Here is an 11,531-nt window from a genome sequence, read left to right on the forward strand (position 1 = left end):
TTAACACATACTTCATTTTTTAAGTTTTTATAAAACTATATTCTAGAGGAAAAAAATGATGTGGACATTTACTGTTTTTACCAGGAATTAAATAAGCACATAGAAGATGGTATGGGTAGAAATTTGGCTGATCGGTGCACCAGTGAAGTCAACACTTCAATGCTTCAATCGCAACAAGAAATTATTGGTAATAGTTATGTCCACAAGTTCATGTGTTGTATTTCTTTATTTTGTTGGTAAAGGATATGTTTTCCTTTAGATATTTAATGAAATGTAAAACAGCCCTGGCTGGTGTGGCTCAGTGGATTGAGTGCTGGCCTGTGAACCAAAGGGTCGCCAGTTCGATTACCAGTCAGGGCACATGCCTGGGTTGCGGACTGGGTCCCCAGTAGGGGGTGTGTGAGAGGCAACCACACAGTGATGTTTCTTTTCCTCTCTTTCTCCCTCCCTTCTCCTCTAAAAATAAATAAAATCTTTTTTTTTAATATTGATGTTTCTCTTCCTCTCTTTCTCCCTCCCTTCCCTACTCTAAAAATAAATAAAATATCCAGGAGGGGAAGGGAGGCAGAAAGAGAGGAAGAGAAACATCAATGTGTAGTTGCCTTTCACACACCCCCGCACTGGGGACCCAGACCCCAACCCAGGCATGTGCCCTGACTGGTAATTGAGCCGGTGACCCTTTGGTTCACAGTCTGGTGCTCAATCCACTGGGCCACACCAGCCAGGGAATAAATAAAATCTCTTAAAAAAATAAATAAAATGAAAACATTATTTACTATTGTTTCTGATTTTTTTTTAATTCCTTTATTTTTCCCATTACTATTTAGTTCCCTTATCTTCCCCCACCCCCTCGCATACTTACTGTTGTTTTTTAAAATAAATGTCCTAATTTTGTTCTTTATAGAAAATTTAAAGCCATTGCTTCCAGCTGGTATACAGAATAAACTACATACACTGATTCCTTGCAAGAAATTTGATCTTAGCTATGACCTAAATTGCCACAAGTTATGTTCAGATTTTCAAGAGGATATTGTATTTCGTTTTTCCTTGGGCTGGTCTTCCCTTGTCCATCGTTTCTTGGGCTCTACAAATGCGCAGAGGGTGCTTCTAGGATTATCTGAGCCTATCTTTCAGGTACAGATTTTTTCCATTTTGCTTTTATTGTTTGGAGTAGTCTTTTTTAAATCAGGTGTTTATTGCTCTGCTCCTACACAGGCATGTGTCTTTGATTGTCACCACTTGAGATTCTCCTTTTGTGTTTTGCTTATGTGATTTTCTCTACTGGGATGAGCTATGTGGAATTTGCATGTTTGTGAACTAATACCTATCACACGGAGCCATTTCTGTATTAGGTATACTATGCATAGCAGAAAACCAAGTGAAAAGTTTTCCTTCTGTACTGTTACAGGTCATTTTACTTACATAATCGAAACTTTCCATATTCTCATCTTAAAAGTTTTTGTTTTCAGACTTAAGATAAACTGGAATTAATATGGGTGTAAGAAACTTTTTTGAATTTATCAATTCAATAATTTTTGAGAATAGTTTTGAATCACCACAGTCCAGTTTTAGAACAGTTGTATTACCCCAAAAGAAACTCTTGTGCCCTTTGCTGTCAATCATCATTCCCATCTCCAGCCCTACTGCTGGTCAGTAGTTATCTTTTTGACCTTTCTAGATGTTTCCTGTAAATGGAATTTTTAAAAACGTGGCCTTTCATGACTGGCTTCTTTCACTTAACAAAATGTTTTCAAGGTTCATCATTGTATACAGATGTTGTAGCATATATCAGTACTTCATTCCTTTTATGGCTGAGTTACATTCCATTATACACGTCACACATTTTATTTATCCAGCTATCAGTTGATGAATATTTGAGCTGTTTATACTTTTTGGCTATTACGAATAATGATGTTATGAACACTCATGTTCTGTTTTTATGTGGATGTCTGTTTATACTTGTCTGGGGCATATACTTAGTATTGAAATTGCTGGACCATAGACAAATCCATGTGTAACTTTCTGAAGAACTGCCAAAATGTTTTCCAAAGTGGATGCAGTATTTTACATGACCACCAGCAATGTGTTAAGGTTTTCTGTTTCTCATCATTCTCATCCAGACTTGTTATTATCAGTCTTATTTATTCCTAGTGGGGATGAAGTGGTATCTCATTATAGTTTGGTTATATTTCCCTGATAACTAATGATTCTGAGCATCCCTTCATGTACTTTTAGCCATTCATGTATTTTGCTTTATAAAATGTCCGTACATATCATTTGCCCAATTTTTAATTGGGTTATTTGGCTTCTTAGTGACTCATAGGAGTTCTTTATATATTCGAGATACAAGTCCTTTATCAGATAATATGGTTTCCAAATATGGCCTTCTAGTCTGTGGCTTACCTTTTAATTTTCTTATGATGAATTTTTAAGTATAAAAGGTTTAATGTTAAAGTTCAATTTTTTTAAAGGGTTGTATTTCTGGTGTGAGAATTTTTTTAAATACAGTTTTAATTTTTCTTGAGAGTTGAGGGCCTACTATTATGGGTAGATTCATTGTATATTATGAAAATTCATTATTCTTTATGATAGCTAAGTCATAGAAAATAAGTTTCAGACCATTTTTGTTTTCTTCATGTGTTTATGATAAATTTATTAATTGGCATTGCTCTTGTCATTGATTTACTACTATAATTTTAAAACAAATGCAATAGAATTTTATAAATTTTATTTCATTTGTAGTTATTTAATTGTGATCATTCTTTTTACCTTGTTATTAGCTCCCCAGATCTTTAGCTTCTACTCCCACTGCTCCTAATAATCCGGCAACGCCAGATAATGCATCACAAGAAGAATTCATGGTTACCTTAATAACAGGGTTAGCTTCTCTTACATCCAGAACATCTGTGGGCATCATCGTTGTTGGAGGAGTGGTAAGAAACAGGACTTTTTATTATAGTGAGGATTGTAATTTTCAGAGCTGTTCACTAGATCACAAAGAGAAATGTGTATTTACTTCTATATCCCAGGCCTATAAAATGTCATGAAAAGTTGTAGGTTAAAATTAGTGAATTAAGCCCTGGTGGGGTAGCTCAGTTGATCACAACATTGTCTCAATACAATAAGGTTGTGTGTTCAATCCCCAATCAGGACACGTACAGGAATCAAACAATGAATGCATCAATAAGTAGAACAACAAATGGGTGTTTCTCTCTCTCTGTCTCCCTCCCTCTCCTTCTAAAATCAATCAGTAAATAAAATTTTAAAAAAGAATTAGTGAATTAAGAAGAGTTTCACAAGTCTTGTCTAAAAATTTTTTAATATTTTTAAATTGAAAAAATACTGATATATAACACTGTATTTAGGCATACAGCATAATGATTGATATATATAGTGAAATTATTACCATAATATAAATTTTTTAAAAATACATCTTTAGAAAAGAAATATCACCAACTAGATGGTCCTTAAAACAATGCTTTCCAACTATCTTCCTATCACTGCACACAAAGAAGTGATATTTGTACATGGAGTAACCAGAATGACCCAGAGTCCTCATCTGATCTTTGAATACCAAAGGGATCTACCTGCCTTTAAAGTATTAAAGACTACTTTTCAGTAGTAGTTCTTATGTTAAAAAAATTTAATATCATCAACAGCATACGTTTACATAGTTTGCTATTTGAAACCTCTGACCTAAAAGAAATTAATCTCCTTGTTTGAGATACATTGAATCAACTTACCAAATGTCTGGCAGGTTAAAAACTTCTTGTCTGATATTTATGTGCTACTCCCCCTTCCAGCTTATTTGTTTTCTGATAACTTCAGATTCTCTAGACAGGAATATGTATTTTTTAAAAATGAATTTGACTCAAAGACCTGTATGTAGTACAGTCTCCCCAGAAGTGTTTTTCTTTCTCAAAGTGAGCTGTAAATTTATCTTGCAGATTTGGAAAACTGTAGGCTGGAAACTCGTATCTGTTTCATTAAGTATGTATGGAGCTTTATATCTTTATGAAAGGCTGACCTGGACCAACCGAGCCAAAGAAAGAGCTTTTAAGCAGCAGTTCGTGAACTATGCAACTGAAAAACTGCAGATGATTGTTAGCTTCACGAGTGCAAACTGTAGCCATCAAGTGCAACAGTAAGTTGAAAAATTCACCTTTAGCTCTTAAAAACGGGGTTTTATTGAAGTGTGACATACATGGAGAAAATGAACAAATAAGAGTGTAGTTCAGTTATCACAATGTGAAAAAACATTTATTCTAATAAGTACTTGGATCCACTGAGTGTCTTTTTTTATATATCACAAATATTAATTTCATTAATCTAGTAGAAATATATGGAATTCCAGTTAAGTCAATGCATAATATGCTGTATTTGAATTAAAGAGTTCTGTTGAGTTTAAGATGATTGCAATTTAATGGAAGACATAATGTACAGAATTACAGTAGAAGGTAGAAAGTGATAAGTAATATTAGAGCCTCATAATGTGAGGCTCTAGAATCTGAAATCATGAAGGTTAGTGGATCAATAAAATTTTTCTAGAGGAGGCGTAGAATGTGCAGAATAGGAAGATGCAGGCAGAGAAAACGGCCAAAACCAAAGGCAAGAGGGTAGGGGGAAAGCAATGTGTCTAGAAACATGAAAGAATTTTAGTGAGAGCTGCGTATGTATGGGGGGATGGGAGTACATTCAAGTATGAACCTAACAATAGGACAGGGGTTTAGATAATTAGGAAACATAGAAGTGATATCATTAATACATAGCTATAGAACAAATAGCTTTGCAGTGGTGTAGTGTGTACAGAATGGTTTAGATTAAGGAGACCAGCATTTGCTGGGAAATGATTATGTTTCAGACATAAGACGAAAGCCTGTACTAACAGCTAGAGAGAATAGAGAGAATGAGGGAATGGACTTGAGACTACTGAATTAGTTCATTTATTCATTTACCAAATATTTACTGAGCTCAGATTTTATATAATAGGTTTAGTTTTACATCAAGGAAGATCTTTCCTCTAGTGAAAATAGCTGGGTCTCCAGTAGAAGTCAGTTGAGGTTCACATACATAAAAACAAAGTTAATGAAGCTTTCCATTCATCTGATAATAAAATATTTATTCATTGTCTACCATGTGACAATAACTATGCTAGACGTTATGGGAAATAATGTCTAATAAAAAGTTAAAAATAACTTGATCCTTTATTTAGAGAATGTCACACTCTAATGGAGAGAACGTTAACTAATTACTCAATTAAAATATTAGCTAAATATTAATAAAACATTAAAATAATGAAAGATGCTTCTTTTGTTCAGTATTGGTAATTGTTGCAATGGGGAGAGAATGGAAAGGAAAAAGACCATGGTAAAGATGCACAGGAGATTAGTTGCAGAGAGAAACAAGTAAGGCAGTTCATTGTATTCCAGAGATACACACCTACTAGGCATGCTCCCAGTTGCAAAATACAAACATAATGTTTGCCAAAGCTAACATATGAACTAGCACACAAAATAAGTTAATACAAATTAATATCCTTTAGTTCTAGAAACATGATTAAATGTTGCTATGATTTAAAGTAGTTTTGCCTAAGTTACAGGTGTTAATTAAATTTTCTTTCCTGTTCTCAGTAATTATTTTTATGGCAGGAGGTAAGAGTAAGGCTTACTGTGCTTCTGAAGAAATATAGCCATCTTTTGCCTTTTTATAGCTTGTTCATACTCACAGCCATGTAGCAGAGGTGATGCTGTCTGTCGAGCATTGGACTTGAGGCCAGATAAAATTACACCCACAGTCACATTAGGCTTAGAGGTGCCGCACCTCCCTCATCCCATTCTTAGCATCTTGTTTTTTGATACCTATGTTTTTTAAGTATATTTTAATCTTGTGGCCTCCTTTTATATGATCTTTTAAAAAGCCCATGCATTTTAAGACATTTGTGACTTGTTTTTTATTTTAAGGGAAATGGCAACCACTTTTGCTCGCCTGTGCCAACAAGTTGACATTACTCAAAGACATCTGGAAGAAGAAATTGCTAGATTTTCCAAAGAGATAGAGCAGTTGGAGGAAATACAAAACAATTCAAAGCTTTTAAGGTATTTGAACCATTTTTTCTCAGTAATATGAATGTTTATTGGTCTCATAACCAGAATATAATTATGTAAACCACTAGTGAATTTGTATTAAAACTTTAGCTCTCTGTTGACTTTAATTATAATTTTCCATATTATTGAAATTTCAATGAATGCTAATGTCAGTAAGAAAAAACATCTGATATAAACAGATGTTTTTAGATTTAAACTTAGAACTCTGTTAAGATACATTAGTCCCCCCCACCTTTTTTAAAATTGATTTTAGAGACAGGAAGGCAGAGAGGGAGAAAGAAACAAACACTGATTTGTTGTTCCACTTACTTATGCATTCATTGGTTGATTCTTGTATGTGCCCTAGCCAGGGAACCACAACCTTAGCATAGCAGGACAACACTTAACTGAGCTCCCCAGCCAGGGCATTATTAGTCCCCTTTGAGAACACAAGTTCTGTAATCATAAATATCGATACTTTTAGTCCTGTATATCTAAGACCCAGAACTTCCATTTTCACTGAGGACTATTACATTTGAAGCTATAAAAGTAAAATATATCCTAGTATAGTACAGAATTCTGGTTTAATGTCATTTATCATGGATTCTTTGGGGTCTAAATAAATTCTGCATTAGGGGACAAGACCAGAAGTTTTGCCATGTTGTCTATACTTAGCATTTCTTAAGTTTCTACTTCATTACCCAACTGCTGGCTCACCTGTGAGTCTGAGGGAATCATTAAGCATCATTTAATCCCTGCTGCTGCCTACTAGGGTACATACTACATTCAGTTGTCCATATAAGAGCAGTTTGCAGTGTCTGCAAATTGGAGATGTCCTTGTGTCCCAAATTTTGGGACATATATGAGGTCTGTCCAGAAGGTATCCAGTCATGTAATACGAAAAATGGAGACATTTATTGACAAAGATACAAAATACAAGAAATATTGTACATGGGGGGGGAAAAAAAGAAAAAAAGAAACATTGTACACAGGACAATGATGCCTCAGGCCCCATTCAAAGTAGGCACCTTGGGACCTCGTACAGTTCTCCCATTAGCCCTCAGCTGCCCTGTCATACTTTCCTGAATCTCATCGACAGTCTGAAATCTCTTCCCTTTCAAAGTAATTTTAGATTTGGGAAAAGCCAAAAATGGCAGGGCACCAAATCTGGGCTGCATGGGACTGAGTCATCTGGGTGATTTGATGTTTTCCCCAAAAAACTGCACGAGACAGGATGCATGAGTGGGTATGTTGCCCATGATGAAGCTGCCAATCACCAGTGGCCTATACTTTTGGCCTTCTGAATCATCCAAATAGTTTCCATGTAGGAATGTTCAAGCTTAACACAAAATTTAATGCAGATTCATTTCTCTACTCTCTCAGTCATTTTGAATGTGATGGCCACACAGTCCACATGCTCATACACCAGTGTCCACCACCCACACTGACTAGTACAGTGAAGTCATCATTATTCATGCGTGCGCATTCCAGTCCACTCTGCTTGGTTGCCAGGTTACATCGATGTAATGCAAACCATTCTCGTTACATGGCTGGACTTTTTCCAGACAGACCTCGTATTTAAAACACTTGTGGTTGTGTCTCTCCGCGGTGTCTTGCTCTGAACCACAGTCACATTCTCATTGCACCTCAGTCTCAAAATCTCTGGAGAAGATGACTGCCTGTGTCTTACACCCTGGCCTCCATTCCCACACACAGACACACCCATGTGTTTCATTGCTCCTGTCTTAAGTTATATCTTCCTAAATACAACCTTTCAAATTGGTGAAACTATATCCCGTAGAAGTATTTTTTTAATCTAGGGAGGTTATTAAATAGTCTTTTCATCTTTTATGTTATGGCAAAACATAATATAAAAAAAAATTGGCACTTACGTACCTTTCTGATTTTGGCTGGAATCTGATTTTCTGATTTTGAGTAAGTATGACTGTTTTTAATCTGCTAATTTATCCTTTTTCTAAGAGAAAAATTAAAAAAAAAAAAATACCATGATTGGAATCTCCATTGTTACTGGATTTAGCTCAGCCATTCAGATAAAATTTAACTGCCCTGGTACTTCAGAAGAGTTGTCCAGCCCTGGCTGGTGTAGCTCAGTGGATTGAGTGCAGGCTGGGAACCAAAGGGTTGCTCATTTTATGGCCAGTCAGGGCACATGCCTGGGTGGGCCAAGTCCCCCAGTAGGGGGCTCGCAAGAGGCAACCACATACTGATATTTCTCTCCCTCTCTTTCTCCTTCCCTTCCCCTCTAAGAAAAAATAATAAATACAATCTTTGCAGTGATATTCATATGTACATGTAACTTATATGACCTCAAGCATGTACTCATTCAAGTATGTGTGTGTGCCCTGGCATAATATGAGAATGGGAGACACAAATCTGTATTCCTTGGTCAGTTTTAGTTCCTGTTTTCCTCTTTTTATGGACGTTTGGCTGCATCAAGTTTGGTTCTAGCATTTTTTAAAAAAATATTTTGGTATACCATGGTTCATATATAAAAGCACTTATTCTATACTTTATGCTTAACTTAAAGGAAATTCAAGGACAATTATGACGGTATGTGACTTAGGCTCTATCTCCCATGTAAGGTGATAGGACCACTGTTTCCTGTACTTTTCATTCTTTGAAGTCCTGAACATTGGACTCTGTTTACTGCAAAGCTGCAGTAGCACATACAGTATTCTAAAAGGGTTTTCATAGTTTAGTCTGAGTTTAGCTAAATGCAGCAGCAGCAGACTGGTGGGTTTTTTATTTTTAAGATTGGATAGGATGCATTTTTTTTTTTAATGGACCTTAATGATAATTATTTTGGTATTTTGTTTATTTTTTAAAATAGAAATAAAGCTGTTCGACTTAAAAATGAGCTGGAGAATTTTACTAAGCAGTTTCTACATTCAAGCAGTGAAGAAGCGTCTTAACAATAGAGATTGCTTTGGTGATCATCATAAGAGAAAATGCAACTTGGATGATTTGGGACAGTTATTTTTATGAAATTATTTTAAATATGAATTGTACCCACTAAACAGCAAATTCTTGTGTAGATTCTGGTAATGATCTATCTCAGGGTGTTTGCATATCTGAAGAGTGTTAATATGTTTCTTTAGTTTCACTTTTAGGTAAGAAATGGGCTAAATTGTTTGCTGTGTTAAAATGATGAATTAGTTAAAACAACAGAACCAATTATGTGACCCCTGAGGGGTGGGGCCTTGCTCTTACTTAGGGCTCTCTTCGTTTTTGACTCTGAAAAACTCTGCTTCCTGGCATCCAGGAGTTAGAGAATGCTCCCTTCATCTTCTTTCTCAAAACTAATTTTTGATGTCACTTTAATGGGAATAGTCACTTTTTTTGTTTTATATCTCCATTGCTCTAACCACCAAAAAGGAGTGTAGAATGTTCTTGAGTGTATTCTCTTGCAAGTTACAGTCATTTTTGCCTTGCTGGCAGGTATGTAGCAGGTATGTAAAACACTAATAAATACGCTGGGTTTTACTCCTTATATTCCCATTAAAACTGATGTAAAGCGTGTAAAGGTTTGTTACTCTAAATAGTCTCTTATAAAAGTTTGAGTCGAAATAGCTTGCTGATGTTTCTAAAGAAACATTTTTAGCTTCAGCGATGACAGCAGCAAGGAAAGCTTTCTATATTGGCTTTGAAGTTTGAAGTGATAAAATAGCCAGAAATGGTCTGAATTTTGGGTATAGTCATGTACGAACTGTTCTTCAGAAGGTATTTGCTGAGGATACTGCTGGATTGTCCCCCAGGGTGGCTTTACTTTTATTTAATTGTATGAATTTGCCAGGGCATGGTTAAAAATTAGCACTGTATTTTTTAGCTTAATGAAGTATTTACAGATTCAAGTATTGTGCGTGTTTGTGTTAAAAACGTATTGAAACTGATATGGAAACATTTAAAAATGATATTCTAGGGCTTTGCTATGCAAAATGTAGCCTTGAGGACCACCAAATCAGCATCACCTGGGTGCTTGTTAGAAATGCGCACTTACAGAGGACACAGTGCATTTGGCCAAATACATATATTCATGCTTTTTTTCTGTGGGAGGAATAACTTTTCAGGCTCTTTTCTTTTTCTTTAAAGATTCAGTACTTCCTTTTCTGTGCCTTTAAGGCTCCTGGATGCCATTCTGTCTTTTCACAGCAGGTGCAAAACTATTTTTCAGGATATTTTAAGGAGAATATTATTTAGGCCATAGAAGCCTTTCAAAAAAAATTTTTATGCCAATCAGATAATAGGATGAAATGTCAAATCCAAATAAATATTAACTGATAGCTTTTGTTGTTGCTTTATAACCAAAAATTGGTACCTGCCACCAATACATGTGAATTGGGTAACAATTGCAACATGAAAAATTGATGTCTAAGACTGGGTACTGCTAACTTAGTTTACAAGTTCAAGTCCTTAACTTTACACATAGTACTTGAATCTCTGAAACAGCATAGTGGTTTGGTATCACCTCATTAGTATCCTACTGTGGTTCTCAAAGTTTGGTCCCTGGATCAACAGTATACTTGTCAACTTGTAAGAGATGCACATTGTTGGATCCTACCCCAGACATGCTGAATCAAACACTAGCTTTGGGGCCCAGTAATCTGCTGTTAACAAGCCCCCTGGTGATCCCGATGGCACACTAACATTTGGGAACTCCTGGACTTGTGGTTCTGGTATATAAATTTGTAGTAAGTTTTCCATCACCAGTGTGAATGCAGTTCCACCTGATCAAGTTTGAAAATATATGAATGTTGGAAATGGAACACCAAAATAATGAAACCCAACCTTTATGCCTAGAACTAAATGCACCTACAACCAAGCCTGTGAATTCTACAGAAATCATGTAATTTACTGTTGATGTAGTTCAGAGTTACTGTTCACTTGTGTGTGTTTGCAGGAATATTTATAAAGTTTGTATAACCTCAAACTTTTTACAAAAGTACATTTTTTATAAGTATGCAAACTTCAAGGTGAAAATAAAACTTGTTTGATAGTTGATCAGTGTAGCATTTATACTGGCATTTAGTGAGCTTTACTCTTAATTTTTATGATTAAACTATAAGCTATTTTGGGTGGGCTGCCTCATTTTTGATTGGATTAACTCTTAGCATGCCTGGCCACGTATGGAAAGCTTCCTCATTCATCCTTCTCCAAGGTTGTGGTGATAAAAGTAAAAACTTCTAATCAATCCTATAAGCAATAGAATGGTTTATCCTAAGGGAGCACCAGAGAAAGAAGGACTTAATTCTGCTTTTTGATGAAAACCCATGGTCCTTGAGGAGTAAGCTAACATAGTACAAAAGGATAGGTCAGGAGCACTCCGATCTCTTCCTTGCTCTGTAGCCCATGACAAATGCTTAGGTAAAGGAATTAGGACTGAGCATGAAATATTGGAATTGGAGTTTAGTTCTGGGACTTAAATATGCC

The 11,531-nt window shown here is 35.7% G+C and overlaps 1 protein-coding gene across 1 annotated transcript in view; it reads left to right on the forward strand.

Annotated features, from left to right (window-relative positions):
- Nucleotides 1–11,176, forward strand: part of MFN1 (mitofusin 1) — a 32,837-nt gene extending 21,661 nt beyond the window's left edge. The window contains exons 13-18 of the mRNA XM_053918111.1: nucleotides 85–187; nucleotides 905–1,134; nucleotides 2,781–2,933; nucleotides 3,948–4,144; nucleotides 5,961–6,095; nucleotides 8,935–11,176. Coding sequence (XP_053774086.1) covers nucleotides 85–187; nucleotides 905–1,134; nucleotides 2,781–2,933; nucleotides 3,948–4,144; nucleotides 5,961–6,095; nucleotides 8,935–9,016 — 900 coding nt within the window. The 3' untranslated portion in view covers nucleotides 9,017–11,176. The remainder of the gene's footprint in view (nucleotides 1–84; nucleotides 188–904; nucleotides 1,135–2,780; nucleotides 2,934–3,947; nucleotides 4,145–5,960; nucleotides 6,096–8,934) is intronic.
- The last annotated feature ends 355 nt before the right edge of the window (nucleotides 11,177–11,531 follow it).

This window comes from Desmodus rotundus, chromosome 2 (genome assembly GCF_022682495.2).
Source record: "Desmodus rotundus isolate HL8 chromosome 2, HLdesRot8A.1, whole genome shotgun sequence".
Lineage (NCBI taxonomy): Eukaryota > Metazoa > Chordata > Mammalia > Chiroptera > Phyllostomidae > Desmodus > Desmodus rotundus.